The 21,670-nt window shown below is 45.3% G+C and overlaps 1 protein-coding gene across 3 annotated transcripts in view; it reads right to left on the minus strand.

The window, feature by feature from the left end:
• LOC137536339 (C-type lectin domain family 2 member B-like) overlaps positions 1–21,670 on the minus strand; it is a 55,185-nt gene that overhangs the window by 1,925 nt on the left and 31,590 nt on the right. The window contains exons 1-4 of one of the 3 annotated variants that reach the window (XM_068258515.1): positions 13,938–13,972; positions 9,008–9,178; positions 7,774–7,878; positions 2,179–2,357 (exon numbers count right to left, since the gene is read on the minus strand). In XM_068258515.1, the coding sequence (XP_068114616.1) occupies positions 2,179–2,357; positions 7,774–7,878; positions 9,008–9,143 (420 nt within the window). In that variant the 5' untranslated portion in view covers positions 9,144–9,178; positions 13,938–13,972. Of the gene's footprint in view, positions 1–2,178; positions 2,358–7,773; positions 7,879–9,007; positions 9,179–12,509; positions 12,633–13,937; positions 13,973–21,670 lie in introns of those variants that run through there. The other 2 variants (XM_068258516.1, XM_068258517.1) reach the window with 2 other exon arrangements.

The following is a 21,670-nucleotide window of genomic DNA, read 5'->3' on the forward strand; positions in this document are numbered from 1 at the left end:
AATTAAACTGATGGAGTCTTGTGTGCAAATGTAAATATGATCAGTTGATCATTTTGATAAGTTAATTTGCTTATACTTAAAGCTCAGTTCCATGGGGGGGGGGGGGGGGTGGTATCAAAGTTTTGGTTAGTGTGGAAAGGGCAGAGAATTGGTTGTCGTTCCATCAGGCTGATAACCATCCTATGAGGAGCTCACAAGGCTGGGCAAATACACAAAGCTGGGCTCAAAACTCACAGATCCCCAGCAGCTAACACAACATCCCAAAATAACCGACCAATAGGATGTGTACAAGCTATATGGAATGCAGGGAGGACGCAGATTTATGGCCAAATAACCCCTGATAGGCCAACTGCAGCAATTAAGCCTAATTTTAATTACAAATCCGAGTCCTTACGGGCTCTTGATTAATCGTGAGTCCATCCCTGTCCACCACATACTTGGCCCAGGGACACAAAAAGTATAAATCCAGCCTTGAAGAGAACATAGACTAATAGAGGCTGAAAGGAGCCCCAAATGGACCCAAATTAAAAGTACAAGATTTCAGAAATAAATCTATTTTCTAACTAATAATAATAAATAGCAGCCTTTTTTCAGCTGCATGATGACAAATATAAAATATTTTACATTTATTGGAGGAACCCCTCCCTTCCTTTCATATTGCCGGGACAGAATCCAGCAGACTGGTGGAGTAGATGGTGTCCAGCAAAGGAGGAATTGCTAATGGCTGCCCCCAGTATAATCCTAGTTATGAAAAGAGAAGTGTGAAAAGCATGCACTGAAATGCTCATAGGCTTGTAGGAGTGTTTATTTATCTCTGTATGTGTCAGAGTGGTGCAACTAAATATTTTGAATTAAAAAAAAATTTGGTTTGGGTCCGCTTTAACTTTTACGTGTCTCCTTGGAAATCCTTTAAAATGGAGCGACAGTTACAGTATAAATTACCCAGTGCTCCATTTAGCCACACTATAATAAGTTGTAAGAATAAACTTTTTTTTTTTAAAGTATAGTTAATAGGCTTACTTTTGTTTTCTCATGGGAGCCTTATCAGTGAGCCACTGTGAGCTCTTGGTGGCCAGAGATTTTCTTATATCTCTGACTACAGGTGATGAAAGGCTAATTTATAGCAGAGCTGCTGTGTGCAAGTAGCAATGACTGTATTTTCCTAACTGCAAAGCTTTCTTATTGAACTTAATATTACATTATTATACAAGATGGTTGCTTCCAGTACACTGACTGATCAGGGAAAAGCAGGGAACTTTGATTTTACACAGATGGCATTACTTTGAGTCAAAGGCATGCAAGGGCAGCCGCATAACTAGAAATCACTGGCCCCCCTGAGAAACTTTAGATGGGCCCCCCTTCCGCTAAACACCGCCCCCATACCCCTGCTCCCCCTCGCCCCCCAGAACCAATGTTAATCAAACACAGACCACATACCCCAGCCCCCCTCCTCCGCCCTGAACCAATGTTATTCAAACACAGCCCCCATACCCCTGCCCCCCCCTCCTGAACCAATGTTATTCAATTGGCTAGTGCACACATCTTTGTCTTGAAAACCTTGTATGATTCCTTATCAGTGGCTGAGCAGATGCAGTCATTAGAACAACTGTGCAGAGAGCAGAAAGTGTTTTTCTCTCCTTGCCCTTAGTTGCCAGTCTCTCAGGATGGGGCCCCTGTGGCTGCATCCCATACAGGGTCTATTGTTAAGTCCCTGAAGGCATGTAAGATAATTAAACAGGCCGACGGGTTGGGAGGCAGAGTTTAAAATGTGTGTTATACCAAACTGTAGTATCAGTGGCGTAGCTAAGGAGCTGTGGGCCCCGATGCAAGTTTTACAATGGGGGCCCCCCCAAGCACTCTATACATAACAATTAATATGGCGCACCAAAACCTACCAATGGCAACTACAGTGTCAGAGGTGCAAGAAGGGGATGGGGAATAGTTTGTTAATGATTACCACTATTCAAAGTATCTATAGAAGTGATTATTATGAGTACAGGAGCAATAGAGAGCTAATACTGCAGTTAAGGGAGAGCCCTTTCGGGCCCCTCTGGCCCAAGGGCCCTGATGCGGTCGCTACCTCTGCACCCCCTATTGCTACGCCCCTGTGTAGTATCTACTTGATGATTAAGAACTTTGGTATATCAAATTCTTTCTGTCATGCACAAGATCCCTTACCAGCTCTTCTGAGGAATCGATCAGGGCCAGTGATGCATTGTGGGAGAGGCAGAAATCGCGGCTTTCATTCCACTCCTTAAAGACCTTGGAGAAGTAGTAACACTTATTCTTATACCAAATCCAACCATCTTCACAGGGAGGGGGTGGGGCAACCTCTGGGCAAAAACAGTCCTTCTTCCCTGAAATAAGATAAAAAAAAAGTTTTGTTGGAGCTGGCAGTTTCTGTTCACTCAAGTATATTAAGGAAGGTAGGTACAAACAATGCCAAAGTATTCTAGCAGTTGACAATCAACATTACAACTCGTAGACAACTAGACATAAATGTGGTAACAGTCAATGGCCTCAATTCACTAAGATCATGCTAGAGATAATAAGGCAAGAGAAAACTTACCTCCACACGTGAGAGAGTTATCTTATCTCTTCATTCCTTAAAGGATACCACAACTGGCATGTGGCACAATGAGATAGACATGGGTATGTACAGTTCCTAGCACACAAATAACTATGCTGTGTTCCTTTTTTTCTTTCTCTGCCTGAAAGAGGTAAATATCAGGTATGTAAGTGGCTGACTCAGTCCTGACTCAGACAGGAAGTGACTACAGTGTGACCTTCACTGATAAGAAATTCCAACTATAAAACACTTTCCTAGAAGAAAATGGCTTCTGAGAGCAAGAAAGAGATAAATAAGGGGGAAATTCTTATCAGTGAGGGTCACACTGTAGTCACTTCCTGTCTGAGTCAGGACTGAGTCAGCCACTTACATACCTGATATTTACCTCTTTCAGGCAGAGAAAGAAAAAAAGGAACACAGCATAGTTATTTGTGTGCTAGGCACTGTACATACCCATGTCTATCTCATTATTAGAGATGAGCGTAATGACCTAATTACGATTTCGCGAAATTTCGCGTAATTAGTGTAATTACGATTATGGCCGTAAGTACATAATCGTAATGAAGAAGGATTTCGCGAAATTTCGCGTAAGCGTAATTTTCTCGTAATTTTCGCATTACAATGGGTATTTGTTCATGCCGTAATTTCGCATTAAACGCTACCGTAATTTCGCGTTAAACCGTAACGCTCCGCATAATATAAAAAAGCCGCCGACTTTAAGGGTTAATAGCAAAGCCCCCTTAAATGCTAAGAGCCTCAAATTTGGAGAATATATTAAGGAGATCAGGAGGAATAAGAGGAATTTTTTTTTTTTCAAAAAGACCTTATAGTTTTTGAGAAAATCGATGTTAAAGTTTCAAAGTAAAAATGTATACATTTAAAAACCCGCCAACTTTAACGGTTAATAGCAAAGCCTGCTTAAAGTTTAGGAACACCAAATTCCTAGGGTATATTAAGGGGATCAGTGGGAATAAGAGGACAATTTTTTTTTTCAAAAAGACCTTATAGTTTTTGAGAAAATCGATTTTTAAGTTTCAAGGGCAAAAATGTCTTTTAAATGTGGAAAATGTCAGTTTTTTTTTGCACAGGTAACAATAGTGTATTATTTTCATAGATTCCCCCAAGTGGGAAGAGTTTTACTTACTTCGTTCTGAGTGTGGGAAATATAAAAAAAAAACGACGTGGGGTCCCCCCTCCCAGACCTCTTTAACCCCTTGTCCCCCATGCAGGCTGGGATAGCCAGAATGCGGAGCACTGGCCGCGTGGGGCTCCGCACCCTGACTATACCAGCCCGCATGGTCCATGGATTGGGGGGTCTCGGAAGGGGAGGGGCAGCCAAGCTTTCCCCTCCCCCTCCGAGCCCTTGTCCAATCCAAGGACAAGGGGCTCTTCTCCACCTCCGATGGGCGGTGGAGGTGGAGGCCGCGATTTCCTGGGTGGGGGGTTCATGGTGGAATCTGGGAGTCCCCTTTAAAAAGGGGTCCCCCAGATGCCCACCCCCCCTCCCAGGAGAAATGAGTATAGAGGTACTTGTACCCCTTACCCATTTCCTTTAAGAGTTAAAAGTAAATAAACACACAAACACATAGAAAAAGTATTTTAATTGAACAAAAAACATAACCACGAAAAAAGTCCTTTAATATTCTTAATTAACCATTAATACTTACCTGTCCCTTTAAATAAATGATCCCACGCAATATCCTCGGAAATGTTCTATCAGTTACAATGTAACAAAGTTATTACAATGTAACAACTTTGTTACATTGTAACTACGCCGCACCCGACGTCACTCGCCGCTCACCCGCCGCACGGACCCGACAGAGCTCTGAGCTATATAGCTCAGAGCTCTCTAAGCATCTTTGTATTTGGGCTCCAAGGAGCCCCATTGGTCCTTAGCAGACCAATGGGGTTCCTTCTGATTTGAAGGAACCCCATTGGTCTGCTAAGGACCAATGGGGCTCCTTGGAGCCAAAATACAAAGATGCTTCTCAGAGCTCTGAGCTATATAGCTCAGAGCTCTGTCGGGTCCGTGCAGGACGCTAAGTCCCCGCCGGCTCCGCTGCCCTCCCCGCCTCTCCCACATGTCACCCACATGTCACCCACATGTGGGTGACATGTGGGTGACAGATGTGGGCGGGGTGGACAGCGGGAGCCGGCGGGGACTTAGCGTCCTGCAAGGACGCGTAAGTGTATGCGGCGGCTGAGCGGTTGTTACATTGTAATAACTTTGTTACATTGTAACTGATAGAACATGTCCGAGGATATTGCGTTGGATCATTTATTTAAAGGGACAGGTAAGTATTAATGGTTAATTAAGAATATTAAAGGACTTTTTTCGTGGTTATGTTTTTTGTTCAATTAAAATACTTTTTCTATGTGTTTGTGTGTTTATTTACTTTTAACTCTTAAAGGAAATGGGTAAGGGGTACAAGTACCTCTATACTCATTTCTCCTGGGAGGGGGGGTGGGCATCTGGGGGACCCCTTTTTAAAGGGGACTCCCAGATTCCACCATGAACCCCCCACCCAGGAAATTGCGGCCTCCCCCTCCACCGCCCATCGGAGGTGGAGAAGAGCCCCTTGTCCTTGGATTGGACAAGGGCTCGGAGGGGGAGGGGAAAGCTTGGCTGCCCCTCCCCTTCCGAGACCCCCCAATCCATGGACCATGCGGGCTGGTATAGTCAGGGTGCGGAGCCCCACGCGGCCGGTGCTCCGCATTCTGGCTATCCCAGCCTGCATGGGGGACAAGGGGTTAAAGAGGTCTGGGAGGGGGGACCCCACGTCGTTTTTTTTTTATATTTCCCACACTCAGAACGAAGTAAGTAAAACTCTTCCCACTTGGGGGAATCTATGAAAATAATACACTATTGTTACCTGTGCAAAAAAAACTGACATTTTCCGCATTTAAAAGACATTTTTGCCCTTGAAACTTAAAAATCGATTTTCTCAAAAACTATAAGGTCTTTTTGAAAAAAAATGTTTTCCTCTTATTCCCACTGATCCCCTTAATATACCCTAGGAATTTGGTGTTCCTAAACTTTAAGCAGGCTTTGCTATTAACTGTTAAAGTCGGCGGGTTTTTAAATGTATACATTTTTACTTTGAAACTTTAACATCGATTTTCTCAAAAACTATAAGGTCTTTTTGAAAAAAAAAATGTTCCTCTTATTCCTCCTGATCTCCTTAATATATTCTCCAAATGTGAGGCTCTTAGCATTTAAGGGGGCTTTGCTATTAACCCTTAAAGTCGGCGGCTTTTTTATATTATGCGGAGCGTTACGGTTTAATGCGAAATTACGGTAGCGTTTAATGCGAAATTACAGCATGAACGAAACGCGAAATTTCGCGTTGAAAATTACGCTTACGGTATTTTCAATTACGATTTTAATGGCAATTTCGCTACGCTAATTTCGCATCGTAATCGCAAATTTCGCATGCGTAATTATAGTAATGCGAAATTACGAAAATTTCGGCTCAACTCTACTCATTATGCCACATGTCAGTTGTGGTATCCTTTAAGTTACCTCTCCTGTAGTTAATTTACCTCCTCTGTAGTTAATTTACCTCCTCTGTAGTTATTTTCACATGCAGCTAATTAACAGCTTGTCTTTAACTCTGGAGTTATTTTAAGGATTGGAGAGTTAATTTAAAGACAGAAGAGTTAACTTTAGGCTTGCCTGATGTAAAATGTTTCCTGAATACTACATGCCTTATCACCATGGTAACAACTCTAGAAGAGTTATTAAAGACAGGAGATACGTTTAGTGAATTGAGGCCAATATCTATTATTAGTAGCTATAGGCTCTGTTTATGTAGTTTCTGAAGTTTTGAGATGGATCTTGCATCTGGAGAACCTGCTATCTTGGCTCCAGGCTCTGTATATCGGCATTAAGGGAGGGGGGACACCAAGAGCCCAATAGTGTGATATTGTATAGATGATAATTAATAATGAGTAATATAACAATTTAATACTCACAAACCAGGGTTACCATTAGGCAACCACTGTGAAGGCAGGTGGGGAGATTAACCTGACCCCACTCAGGATTAAAAGTCGCTCTCTGTAGGTGGGAAGAAGATGGGTACAACCCTCCACCAAGGGTGGACTTAGCAATATGTAGAAGCTTTCCAGAGGCGCCAATAGAATAAAAGTCACTTAAACGAGCTTAAAACCGATGGGGCAGTGGTGGGCCTATCCCATCCATGCAGACAAAGCAAACAAAAGGAAGGACTGTGGCATCAACAGTCAAACAACAATTTTATTTATACTCCACAGTAAAAATAGGCAACGCGTTTCACGGGCTCAACCCCGCTTCATCAGGCCAATCAAAAAGGAGCTTACAGCTTAACAGCATCAAAACCACTGTCACAGAGTAGCATAGCGAGCGCTACGAACTTTTGCCTGCTAACCTGTGGGTCCAATCACTTTCAAGGACATTATCCCCGCACTTTCATTGGCCCAATAGGCTGCCTGTCACTTGGCAGGAAACTTGACAGGCAGACTATTGGGCCAATCAAAGCGCGGGGATAATGTCCTTTAACCTCCTTAGCGGTAACCCCGTGCTGGACACGGGGTAAGCCGCCGCGGAGGATTTCTCAGGCCCTGCTGGGCCGATTTGCATAACACTTTGCTAGCTACGTGTTTGGTCCGATCGCCGCCGATCCACCGCTACCCGCCGCCATACAGGCCCCCCGCATACCTCTTGCTCAGCCTGACCGATCGCTGCCAGGCTGCGCTATGGGGTGGATCGGGACTCCCTGTGACGTCACGACGTTGATGATATTGATGACGTCACTCCGTTTGTCGCCATGGCGACGGGGAAGCCCTCAAGGAAATACTGTTCAGAACGGGATTTCCTTATGGGCAAGTGGTGCAGGCGGCGATCAGACGCTACTGTTAAAAAGAAACCTTCACGGCCGCGGGAATCATACCGCCAGGGAGGTTAAAGTGATTGGACTCTCAGGGGCTCAGGGCAGGACGAGTGGAGCTATCATAATTGCCAATTAGCAGGCATAAGTTTGTAGCGCTCACTATGCTACTCTGATAAGGCATGTCAACTCTGATAAGGTGTGCTATTTGTCTTAGTGAATCAAGCCCCATATGACACAGATATAATTCAACATAAATAGTGATGGTAAAGTGCCAATGGCAGGGATATAGTACAGCTCAATTGCACCTTTATAGCTGGACTCTGTAAAATAACTCACCTCTGACAGAGGCCACTGTCCACAGCAGAGCGAGAAGTAATAGGTTGACCACAGCAAACACTAATATTATATACACAAGACTTTGCCGGAGATGTGTCTTTTCTCCTGGAAAACAAAAAATAAATAGGTCAGATACACAAAACAACACAGAAAGTCAGGCAGGCGTTCCGACACCAATCAGTCACACTACGCTTTCCATTGTTTTTGCCCCCCCCCCCCCCCACTTCCTCTAACTAACCCTAAGGTGAGCACCACACTCCCCCACCACAACCACTGAGCGGGAAAAGTATTTTGTGTTGGGGTTGTATTTTTAGAGAATTGGCAGAACATGCAATGGAGGGAACAACATTTTACATGGGAAGGGAATTAATTCAGGGTGGACTGAAATCCTGGGACATACATAGATGATAGTATTTCGCGATGAGGATTGGGGGGCTCACACTATGGGGTGATTGTGAGGGTCTGGAGGGGCATAGTAGTTTATGTTGGGGGAGATACATGAAGATGTATTTTCCCTTGGGGTATAGATTAAGGAGGGTTCCTAGGGCATGGGGAGATGGTAATATTTGACATTCGGGGGGGAAGGGGTTATTACACTGGGAGGATTGTTAGTGACAGGCATTGGCACTGAGTATTTTGGAGTAGGGTGAGGGGATTCCATTGCGGTCATTGCTAGGGCATTGAGGGAGGTTGTAGTTAGGATTGGGGGTGTAACTAATTACTGCCATCCATACTACACTGTAGTGCCAAACAGGTAAAGGTAAATTCCTACTAATGCCTCAGCCGGGTGTATATTTTCTTACTCTGGAGAAGCAATCTATAAAAATACACTGTGGCCTGTTCTCAGAAATGTGGCCTATTCTCGGAAATGTGGCCTATTCTCGGAAATGTGGCCTCTCAGAAACGTGGCGTATTCTCGGAAATGTGGCCTATTCTCGGAAATGTGGCCCATTCTCGGAAATGTGGCCCATTCTCGGAAATGTGGCCCATTCTCGGAAATGTGGCCCATTCTCGGAAATGTGGCCTGTTCTAAGAAATGTAGGGATAACAGTGGTGCGTGGATGAGTGAATCTCTGAATGCATTTGAACATTTACATGCGAGTGATAAAAAGGGTTACTGATTTTTGCTATTCTCAGAAATGTGGCCTATTCTCGGAAATGTCACACTGTACAGATACAATTTTTTCATTGTTTCAAAGGTTTCCTGTGCTCAGAATGAAACCCCTGCACTCACCAGGCCTGTACACTTCTTCAGGAACAGGTGTTGCGTATTCAGCAGCAGCTGCGTGTAGAGACCCGTTTGGTCCAAAGGGTGCTGTTTCTTGCCCATTCATTCTCACTTTACTCAGGAGATTCTCTTTATTTCCCATGGGTAGCTCTTATGCTCGCTTGAAGGATTTGTACTCTAGAAAAAGTGAAAAAAACAGAAATTATTTATTTAAGTATTTATATAGCGCTGACATATTACGCAGCACAGTACAAGAATATATTGTCTTGTCACATAACTGCCCCTCAGAGAAGCTCACAATCTAGTCCCTACCAAAGTCATATGTCTATGTATGTATTGTGTAGTACATGTATCATAGTCTAGGGCCAATTTAGGGGGAAGCCAATTAACTTATCTGTATATTTCTTGGTGTGCAGGAGGAAACCAGAGTGCCCGGAGGAAACCCACGGAGACACAGGGAGAACATACAAACTTCTTGCAGATGTTGACCTGGCTGGGATTCAAACTGGGGACCCAGCGCAGCGAGCGGGGACGCTAACCTTCTCTCCTTGCGTTCCACCACTTGCTGCTTGACGTCTTGCAATGTCGCCCTCCATACTCCCCCTCCAGCTATTTGCGCAAAAAGTTGTTATAATACATGTAGGCAGCGAGCGGGGAAGCCTACCTTCTCTCCTTACTTCCTCCTTACTTATAACAACTTTTTGCCCAAATAGCTGGAGGGGCAGCGGGTACAGGGGACCCAGGTAAGGGGGGACCCCCCTCCCTGCAGAAATTGATCTGTTTCTGTGTCCAAAGCTGCCTGTGTTGTAGAGGGAGATCTGTTTTTCTATTGATTTTCACTACCCCTCCATGTATCCAGGGTCTGTGAAAATCATGCAAATCCGGACTGTCTGTTTAGTTTTTTCAAACGGATCCCCCTGAACACAGACGGATCCGTTTGGAAACTGAGTGAAGACTTAGACTGCTACTATTTTCAACATTGGTATCTGTGGCTACGTTGTTGATCCGGGATGAAAAACAGGGCCACGGATACGTTTTTAAAATAAGTGTGAACCTACTCAAAATGCACTTAAAACGCACAAACGCATATGCAGCAAAATGCTACCTTTCACGCACTGCCTAGTGTGTTCCCACCCACATAGGTTTAGTTTCATAGAGTGGGGGAGGACTGATTCCACTTCCTTCTGACGTAAGGTTTCACCAGGACAGGAAATAAGAACCAACAATAAATACCTGACAGCTCCTAATTTTTCCTCATTGTACAAAGAGTTCATTTGTTTAATTGTTTTTTTCTTTCAGAACCTGCAGAAGATATGTTCCTACTTCCTGTAACACCAAACACCGAAAAATGTGAAAAGTTTTCCCCAGGTAACATCTCAGAGAAATGAAATGAGGCTCTGGGGACAAACCTAACAGGAAGTGATTATAATGTTAAAGGGAAGTGACATTTGCAAGACAATAACTAGAATGTGTAACATGGACACATTATATGTCAGTAAAGTCAGCTTCGGAACATTAAAATACTTTCCGGTGATATTTTTATATTTAGGGGAATTTTTGCTGCTCATTTCTCCAGACGGAAGTGGTTTACCTCAGCAATGTGTCATTAATTATATTACAGCTGCTGTTGTACTGGACCACCCCTTTTCTCAAAGCTCAAACTTGTACCCTAGTCTGATGAAAGCAGTGAACTTTTTCATTTCATACTGAATTTGCATGTAAGGTTTTAGTTGCATACAAAAAATGTGCTTAAAGAATTAAAGGACATCTGAGGTGAAAGTAAACTGATGTGAAAAACAATTGTATCTTTCCTCAATCTCCTAAAAATGACTACAGTTTTATTTTATATGTAAATCCAGTTTTTAAGTTTTTACTGTTTCATTGTCTCTGCTCAATGACACCTTCATTGAAGTATGCTAGGTCTCAAATCTATGAATTATTGACCCTTTTTATCTCTTTCCTGCTCTCAGAAGCCATTTAGTGACAGAACTTTTTTTATGGCTATAATTACTTGTCAGCGACGGTTATGCTATGGTCTGACCCGGCCCGACCCGGGCAGAAACTGCCACTTACATACCTGAAATTTAACTCTTTCAGGCAGAGAAAGAAAAAAAGGAACACAGCATAGTTATTTGTGTGCTTGGCACTGTACATACACATGGCTATCTCATCATGTCACATATCACCTCGGTTTTCCTTTAACCTCCCTAGAGTTCTGGACGAGCTGAGCTCGTCCAGAGACGCCGGAGGTCACCGCTCCGGCCCTGCTGGGCCGATTTTAATAATTTTTTTTCAAACACGCAGCTAACACTTTGCTAGCTGCGTGTTTGCCTCGATCGCCGCCAATCCGCCGCTACCCGATGCGAAAGAGGCCCCCCCGCAGACTCTGTGCGCAGCCCGGCCAATCAGTGCCAGGCAGCGCTGAGGGGTGGATCGGGACTCCCTATGACGTCACGACGTCGATGACGTCATTCCACTCGTCGCCATGGCGACGGGGAAAGCCCTGGAGGAAATCCCGTTCAGAACGGGATTTCCTGGCGGGCATAGGCGCCTGCGGCGATCAGAAGGGTGGGTGGGAATCGGAAGGGAGGGGGGTATCATGTAGCTAGCGCTAGGCTAGCTACATGATTAAAAAAAAATTAAGTTTAAAAAAAAATGCGCTGCGCATAATAGAAACGCCAGGGAGGTTAAAGCTTACATGTGGCATGACATGGCGGGCAGGGGATTGGTGCAAAAAATGGGATCAGCGTTACTGGGGTTGAGTAGAACCGCCCGGCAGATCGCTCGAGGGTTGGGGGTGAGAGGTCACCTAATTATCAGGTAAGATCAGCCACCTCAGCCGACTTACTGTAAGTCAGGCATGTGTACGGGTCTTTAGATGTGTGAGGCTAGGTTCACAGTGGTCAGTTGCACAACACATGCATGACACATGCATAACACATGCACAACACATGCATGACAAGCATTGTCATGGCCGCCTTCAGGGCATCACAGGTGGGACTGCAGTATGGGGCCCGAGTGAGTCTGGGGCCCGGCGAACAATGCCACAAACATGGCAGAGAATATTTTGCATGCAGCACATTTGTGATTTTTGCAAATTGCAAGCACTGCAGTAAGAATAATCGCATAGGATTACATGTGTCACAGCGCTTTGCTGATTGCCGGCGATTACCTTAAATATAGGGGGTTCACCTTAAATATAGGAGAGGAGGGGAGTGAGGGGGGCCTATTAGAGTTTCCCAGTATGGGGCCCAGAAATTTCTGATGGCAGCCCTGTGCATTGTAATGAGTGTGAACTGCAATGGAGACTGGAAATAGACTTTAACACAAAGCCTGCAGGCAAGGAGTTAGAATAACACAATCAGTTACAACTCAGTACTGTGAACAGCCCCATAGAACTGTATGCGCAGTGAGCTGACATGCACAATTATTCTGCAACACAACTGACCACTGTGAGCTAGCCCTTATTCTATAAAAATAGTGAATGAAAACAGATTAAAAACTGTACCCAGTCAATTAATTTTGGTCAAATTCAAAACTTGATTGGGCACCGTTCTGTTCTTCATATCAATGAACTGTGTCCACAACACTGCCTTCTTGAAAAGGAGGTTGTGCCTCCGGCCACTGGTCCCTTAGGTGAATTGCATCTTCTTGTAATGCCCGCCATGTCAGATGACTGGATGGGGAATTCCCTGCCACTGGTCATAATATGGTCATGTGATTGCCTCATGTGACAGATACAGACATCACATGATGCAGAGACTGATAACTGTGTGGAAATCTTATATCTTTATTACCAGCACAAAACCAATAAAGAGCTAATATAATGGTTGAGGGAGGACCCCTCTGGCCAAAGTACCCCGGTGCAGTTGTAACCTCTGCTCCCCCTATTGCTACACCACTGTCACCAGAGGAAAAACAATACATAAGCCAGAGGTGGACGGACATGACTACAATCTTTCCTAACAGCTGTTCAGTATCTCTCTGAAACTGCCGCCCCAGCTAAACAGTCCTTGGTGTCGATGTTAAAGTCATTTATATTTTAGACAAGCTACTACTAAAGACTGGTACACACTTTAAATTATGATTGGCCAATCACCGACCAATTTTATCACCTCTATGTAGTATGAGGGTTCACCTACACAATCTGCTCATAGTATTCAATGGGCTTGATTCACAAAAGGGTGATAACTAAATTATCACGCCTCAAAGCTTTGCACGTGCAAACTAGGGTGCATATCTGTTGACCCTTATGCTACATGGAGGTGGTAATACTGGTCGGTGATTGGCCAATCATAATTGAAAGGGTGTACCAGGCAGAAGACGACAGCTAAACCTCTACCTCAAATGACTGAATTCATCAGCTAACATCACTTGCACTACTACAATATTAGATTTGCTTCTAATGAGTACCTGGTATCAGCATGGCACAAGGTAGAGACATGTAAATAGGAAATATTTAACACTAAAGAATGTTACAGAATCTTAATTACATTGATCTGTATAAGCAAAGCAATCTCTGTGCTGATCAGACACGGCACACAGGATGACAGTCTGATGTCAAAAGATCACATTAAATGGTATCATATAAATTCAAAACCTGCTCTAACTGATGGCTAACACAGTACAATGCTCTGCTAGTGAACACTCAGGCAGGGGTCACACTTGTCTTTCAGTTTCTACAGTTTTCAGAAAACTGAAAGACAAGTGTGACCTCTACCTTACAACAGCTAATGTAATTTATAGAGAAAACTGACAAATTGCGCAAGATGTCAGTTTTTTTTCTGCATGCGAAATCTGCATTAAAGTGTGACCTTGCTTATTGATTAACATGAGTTCTCAGTTGGAGTCAGTTTTTCTGTGCAGAAAACGCGTACGAAAGCCGGTAAGTGTGACCCCTGCCTAAAGAATAATAGCAGAATAGAGATAATCTTACCGCGTTCCTCTGCTATGTGCAGCGCAGGAACCCTTAGCTGTCTGTAACACATGGCACACTGACCTCCCTATTTATACTACAGTGTAAAAAATGCTGACGTAACTATCACTTGCTGGGTGAGTCATGTTTATACACGTCTGTTATAGCAACACAGCAGCATGTAATGCCCTCTGCTCTACAAATAGTAAATGTTCATTCATGCTTCTAGAAAAATTCTCACGTCATCTATCTATTTATATACTCTACAATAATAGATCATATAAGGCTATTTACCAGTATTTATTTACATTTAGTAAACAACTTTGTAGTAAAGAGACACTGTAAAGAGAGAGTGAAAAAGATATGTTTTAACTTTGAAGAATTTGTTGTTGTTTTTTTAGTTCGTATCAAAAATAAGATTAGATCTAAGGGTGGCCACTAACGGTCCAATTTCTAACGTAAAATCATTTGAGCGAACAGAAATTCTGATCTGATTGGTTGATGGGCGCAATTGATTATGAACGATTATAAAAGCAGTCGTCCGATTGGATTTTGGTCGAACCAACATTTTGATTTTCTTGTTATGTTATTTGGGATAACATGCTGATTATCTGTGCTGTGTTGGGGGGACACTATGCCTAATGTTATTTAGGAGTACACACTGCCCGATAATGTCACTATCACGCTAGATGCTATGTGATACAAGACACAACATACGTGGTCGGTAACAGGCTAGGGTCATACACGTTAGATCAGATGACTGCAGTAAAGTGGACTATACAGAATCAGTCGGTAACAGGCAGAGGTCATACATGTTAGATCAGATGGCTGCGGTACAATGGACTAGGCGGAATCGGAGTCAGTAACAGGCTAAGGTCATACACAGGAGCACACAGAACCCAGCTGACCAAAGGCAATCTCCTAGCAAGGTGTCAGCTGACAAGCATGTCAGCTGACTCTAATTACACAGGGCCCATCTGAGAGTATAAGAACTTCTCAGAGCGGCGCGCGTTCGCCTGGGGAGACTGGAGGAGTGCTCAGCCACGACCGGAGGGGAGCCGGGGATGCCGCTGCAAGAAGAAGACTGCGAGGCTCCATTTCCAGAGCTGACTGCGACCTCGCTGGAGCCGCTGGCAGTTAGGATTGTTACAGTCACTTTGGGGGGACTGTGCCTAATGTAATTAGGGATGGTGGACATTTTGCCTAATTATGTGTGGAGAAACATGCTGCCTGACTATGTTGCTTGTGGTTAACAAGGTGCCTAATGATATTTGGGGTACACTTTGTTTAATTGTGCTTTGGGGGACATACTGTTTAACCTCCTTGGCGGTACAGTTCTTAGACCCTAAATTACAGGGGGGGTAATCACACACCAGAAGGATCCCTCAGTTCAGGCAGCCCTCCTACAAAACTCACCTCTATGGGATCCAGACAGTCGCAGCCCATCTTCTTCTGGTCCTCCAAGGTCCCCATCTCTTGGGTGAGATAGAGCGCATCGCCCAGAGGACAGGAGGATGAAATGCTGCACCGGTCTGGATCCCAGAGAGGTGAGTTCTGTAGGAGGGCTGCCTGAACTGGAGGATCCTTCTGGTGTGTGATTCACCCCCCCCCCCCTCTTTTATTTTAGGGTCTATGAATCATACTGCCAAGGAGGTTAAGCAGTATGTCTCCCAAAGCACAATTAAACAAAGTGTACCCCAAATATCATTAGGCACCTTGTTAACCACAAGCAATATACCAGTAATTGGGCAGCATGTTTCTCCACACTGAATGCCGCACTGCTGCGCTTTCTGCAGATCCTTCCTGGCAATCACCCAGGCTCGGGAATACCAATAAAAGCAGTTTTTAATTTAAAATCCTGTCTCGGTCGGGAATACCGGTAGGAAGGGTAAAGTCATTAGGAATTGATTATATTAAAAAATCAGCCAGATACTTACCTAAGGAGAGGGAAGTCTCTGGGTCCTATAGAGCCTTCACGCTCCTCTCTCGGTCCCATTTCCAGCGCAGGACTGCAAGGCTCTGGCTGCGATTCCCGAAAAATGCATGCAGCAGTGTGATTGCGCATCGTACTTCTGCGCAGCGCATATGATGGGAACGATAGAAGGGCTGTCTATGCCCTTCTACTGTTCTTGTGTGTCGCACACTCCATACGCGCTGCCAAAATGCGCACGGCAGTGCATATACCGTATATACTCGCATACAAGCCGAATTTTTGACCCCCAAAAAGGGGGTCAAAAGTTGGGGGGTCGGCTTGTATGCGAGTCTGGTGCTGGTGATGGTGGTCCGAGCCCCCCGCACTGTCACCCCGCCCCCCCGCGGCCGCCGCTACCGCTGCAATTACCTGCCCGGCGCCGCTTCTTCTATTCCCCTCCTGTCCGGCTCCGCTCTTCACGGCGGCTGCAGTAGAGAGAGAGAGCGGTTCCCATAGCAACCGCCGCTACAGGAAGCCGCGCTCTTCGCTGCTTCCTGTCTGATCACAGCAGCCACCGTGAAGAGTGCTGCTGCCCTACGGAGCCAGAGAGGAGGGGAATAGAAGAAGCGGCGCCTGATAAGGTAAAAGCAGCGGCGGCCGCGGGGGAGAGGGGAGGCGGGGGGGCACTGGGGCACTACCTAGCGATACTGGGGCATTATACTAGCGATACTGGGGCACTATACTAGCGATACAGGGGCACTATACTAGCGATACAGGGGCACTATACTAGCGATACTGGGGCACTATACTAGCGATACTGGGGCACTATACTAGCTATACTGGGGCACTATACTAGCTATATTGGGGCACTATACTAGCTATAATGGGCACTATACTAGCTACACTGGGCACTATACTAGCTATAATGGGCACTATACTAGCTACACTGGGCACTATACTAGCTACACTGGGCACTATACTAGCTATAATGGGCACTATACTAGCTATACTGGGGCACTATACTAGCTGCACTGGGCACTATACTAGCTATAATGGGCACTATACTAGCTATAATGGGCACTATACTAGCTATAATGGGCACTATACTAGCTATAATGGGCACTATACTAGCTATACTGGGGCACTATACTAGCTACACTGGGCACTATACTAGCTATACTGGGGCACTATACTAGCTGCACTGGGCACTATACTAGCTATAATGGGCACTATACTAGCTATAATGGGCACTATACTAGCTATAATGGGCACTATACTAGCTACACTGGGGCACTATACTAGCTACACTGGGCACTATACTAGCTATAATGGACACTATACTAGCTATACTGGGGCACTATACTAGCTATACTGGGCACTATACTAGCTATACTGGGGCACTATACTAGCTGTACTGGGGCACTATACTAGCTGTACTGGGGCACTATACTAGCTATACTGGGCACTATACTAGCTGTACTGGGCCACTATACTAGCTGTACTGGGCACTATACTAGCTATACTGGGCACTATACTAGCTATACTGGGCACTATACTAGCTATACTGGGCACTATACTAGCCATACTGGGACACACTAGGGGAATAAGGCGGCCAGCATTTCCTACCCCAGGCTTATATGGGGGTCAATCATTTTTTACTGGTTTGTTAAGTAAAAGTGGGTGGGTCGGCTTATATGCGGGTCGGCTTATATGCGAGTATATACGGTAGTCTGAACGAGGCCTAAGTGTGAAAACAGCCCAAAGCCAGCCTGAACTTAAATCTGCATGTACAGAAGAGAGCACAACTTAAAATAATAAATAAAATATTAAAGTGAATATGAAGCGACATGTGACATGATGAGATAATAATTACATATGATACCAGCCATACTAATATAAGTCCCTATCTGTTTTCCAGGATAGGAAGAGTTAAAAAAACTTGAGTTGTCAATACAAAAAAGCTTCTCTGAGCTAGTAAACCAACTTGGTCATACTCAGTCCCGCTTTCCAAGAGCTTAACTCATTTCGGACTGCAAGGCTCCGGCCCCTTAAAGACCTGAGCGCTTTTTTCATGCAGCCATCCACTGATCACCTGGTAAAGCAGCCAATGAACTGGCTCCTTGCCGTCAGGAGGAAGCTGATATCACATGATATCACATGATAGCAGAGTCTGCAGCTGAGGCGAGCGAGGATCGGCTCAGGACTGCCTAATCATGCTGCAGCTGCACTTCACATTCTTCTCTCCCCTGCCAGGTAAGTGTGTAATACAGTGGCGTAACTAAAGAATTTGACACCCAGTGCTGATTATTTACAGACACATCCCCACCCAACCCAGAAAAAAACATTTTTTTAATGGGAGAGTTGATGGGTTGGGGCACCGAGCGTGTCGCTGCAAATTTTGGGGGGAATGGAGTCGTCAGAATATGGATGGAGCTAACCACCATTATGACACTCTGTACTCTATACAGTGGTGCAGAAGATGCCCATGGGACAGAAAGGGGGAGGGGTGCTATATCTATTGCAGGAAGTAGAACAGTCCCCCTGCACTGCCTGCTGCAATTTTCACGAATGTTGCCCAAACTGCGAGAAAAGGTCCCAGGTGTAAGAACACAGTGGCTGAGCACCACAGTGACACCCCTAGTCATGGCTACACACCTGCCAGCCCTATGGTAGATATGCCACTGGTCTAATAACATGGCAGGGGGAGAGAGAGAGCTGGGCACTCAGGAGGCAGCGCTCCAGCTGATACGGAGAATTTGCGCACATGGCAGGAGAAGTGTATGCTCTTATGGTAGCTGTGCACTGGACACAGGATGTACCGGGGGGGGGGGGGGGGGGAGAGATTAACAAAATAAAAAAAATAGGCACATTTAATAAAAAAAATTATAAAATAAATATTTATAAAAAGTAAAATGAACAACTAGGGAAAGAACAGACCCCACCAACAGAGAGCTCTGTTGGTGGGGAGAAAAGGGGGGGGAATCACTTGTGTGCTGAGTTGTGCGGCCCTGCAGCTATGCCTCAAAGCTGCAGTGGCCAATTAAGTAAAAAATGGCCTGGTCTTTAGGGGGGTTTAGCACTGCGGTCCTCAAGTGGTTAAAATCATCCTTCACTCCTCAGCTCACAAATATACTTCACTGTGTTTTCCTCACAGCATGCAGGAGAGTCTGAGGAAAACAAGCTGATCAGAGGAGGTAACAGGTAGCTAGATGTGCTGTAATATTTCTGTAATATAACTAGCAATCAGGGACTGTATACATCACTCCTGACTGTTTGTGTGTTATGCTAGGTACACTCTGTAACGATCGGTGTCAGCACACAGAGAGAATCTGATCATTGGTGATCTGCAGTATCACCAAGAATACAGATATTTACCTGATTATTGATGATCTGCAGAATCACCAATAATACAGATATAGTACTAACCTCTGGACACCTGTATATAACGTGAGTGTTTGGTGCAACAGTATTTACTTTGAGTAATCCACCTGATGAGCAGGTGGTCCTTGACAGTATGGACAATACTGCTCTTTAGAGAAGCACGAGAACCCTCCAGCAGCCTGAGATCTTCCAAGGGGTGGAGTCTCAGGCTGAAGTAGAAAGGGCCAGAGAGTGAGTGACACCTGAAGGTGGATGTCACTAACTGATCTGGAGACTATCTCCTAAAGAGGAGACATAGCTCTCGAGGTCGGGCAAGCCTGGTCGGCAACACACGGACAAATAAAGTACAAAGACAGAAGGCTGATTCGGTATACAAGACAGGCAGGGTTGGCAACAGATAATCAGATATGCGTGGTACCGAATCAGCGAGCGGAGGGATAGTCAGGAAAACAATAGGTCATAACTGATATCAAACAATGTCTATTCTTAGGTGTGAGGTCCGTGGTCTCTACACCCTGGAACTAGTCTGATGTATAACAGAATGATAACACAAGTTCCCTAATCTTGGGTGTGAGGTCCGTGGTCTCTACACCCTGGAACTAGTCTGAAGTATAACAGAATGATAACACAAGTTCCCTAGTCTTGGGTGTGAGGTCCGTGGTCTCTACACCCTGGAACTAGTCTGAAGTATAACAGAATGATAACACAAGTTCCCTAGTCTTGGGTGTGAGGTCCATGGTCTCTACACCCTGGAACTAGTCTGAAGTATAACAGAATGATAACACAAGTTCCCTAGTCTTGGGTGTGAGGTCCGTGGTCTCTACACCCTGGAACTAGTCTGAAGTATAACACAATAAATAACACAGTAGTAATCTGGCTCAGTGTGAATTCCCAGGTCCTCCTGGTTCAAACACACTGTTGGATCTGACTAAGGTCTAAGTGCTTCCACGTAGTGTTCGCAACGGCAGACAACTTGTGAGTGTCCAGTCATAACTATATATAGAGTAGCGCTCTCTGGCGCCACCCCTAAGTGATAGACCAATAGCCACTAGCTCTGAGGTCAGCTGACCAGCCTGGTCAGCTGATCCTCCCTTGGCCATCATAAAAGTTCTGTCTCTCAGCGCGCGCGCACGTATTCCTGAATCTGTGTGAACTAACAGACCCAGCCACACCAGCCACATGCTGCTGCGTGCAACCCGCCGTGCTGGACGCGGAACCAGCTGCCCCGCTATCAGTACATACGGCGGCTTTTCCGCGTTCACTCCCAGTACCAGACGCATGCCTTTGTGTGCAAACTGCCGCGCTGGACGCGGAATTAGCCGCCTTGCTGTCAGCAAGCTGGCTTTTCCGCGTTTTCTCACACACACAATGCATTTTTTCGATTCGATTCTCCGGCCGATTTCCTGCTCGATTTTCTTATCTTTTCTTATCTATTTCCATTCCCTTCTATGAGAAATTGATCATAAAAATGATCGAAAATAAGATTGGATGTCGGAAATTATCTATTGAACCATCAATCTGCCGAAAAAACGTATGGTGTATTCCCAGCATAGCACTTCTGGCTCTGCAGCATGCAACTTCCAACACTCTGGCTGCTCTGTGCTGCCCCTGCAGGGAGGGAGGGAAACATCGTTCACAAAGCCATTATCAGTTTGTCTTTTTATCAGTCAGATAAGTGAAGACAATAAATACACATTTTACTGGAAACTTAAGGTGCCCATACACCTAACGATTTTGCCGCTGATATACAGCAGATTTGATCACTGTGATCTAATCTGCTGTGAAATCGTTGCGCAAACACTGACAGCACGATTGATTTGCATCCGAAATCAATCGTTCCCATCGATTCCCGTCAATCCGTCCATGCGGAAGATTATTCTCGATCGTCGGCGGATCGGGAGTGCGTCGAAAGCGGCGTTCGAATGCCCGACGACCGACGAAATACAGCTGCAGTACATTACCTGATCCGGCCGGCGCGTATCCCCGCGGTCACCGCTGCTCCGTCTCCGCGCTGGGCTCCGGATCCAGTAGGCTTCACTTCTTCCTGCCCCAGCAGGAAGTTTAAACAGTAGAGGGCGCTCTACTGTTTAAACTTCCCCCAGACAGGAAGAAGTGAAGCCTGCCGGACCCGGAGCCCAGCGCGGAGAAGAAGACAGCGGAGATCGGGGGAGTCACGCCGGCGTAGCAGGTAATGTATGCGGGCGGGGGGGCAGCGGCAGCACCACCACAGATTGTGATCGGTTTCATGCTGAAATCGATTCACAATCTGTTTGCAGTAAAGGCAGCCATACAATCCCTCTCTGGTCAGATTCGATCAGAGAGGGATCTATCTGTTGGTCGGACTGATGGCAAATCGACCAGTGTATGGCTACCTTTAACCACTTACCATCACTTGAATAAGATTCTTTCAGCTAGGTGATTACTAGACTATACACTGAGGAGCTGATTTCAACCCCCCAGT

The sequence above is a fragment of the Hyperolius riggenbachi genome, chromosome 10 (genome assembly GCF_040937935.1).
Source record: "Hyperolius riggenbachi isolate aHypRig1 chromosome 10, aHypRig1.pri, whole genome shotgun sequence".
In the NCBI taxonomy this organism is placed as follows: Eukaryota; Metazoa; Chordata; class Amphibia; order Anura; family Hyperoliidae; genus Hyperolius; species Hyperolius riggenbachi.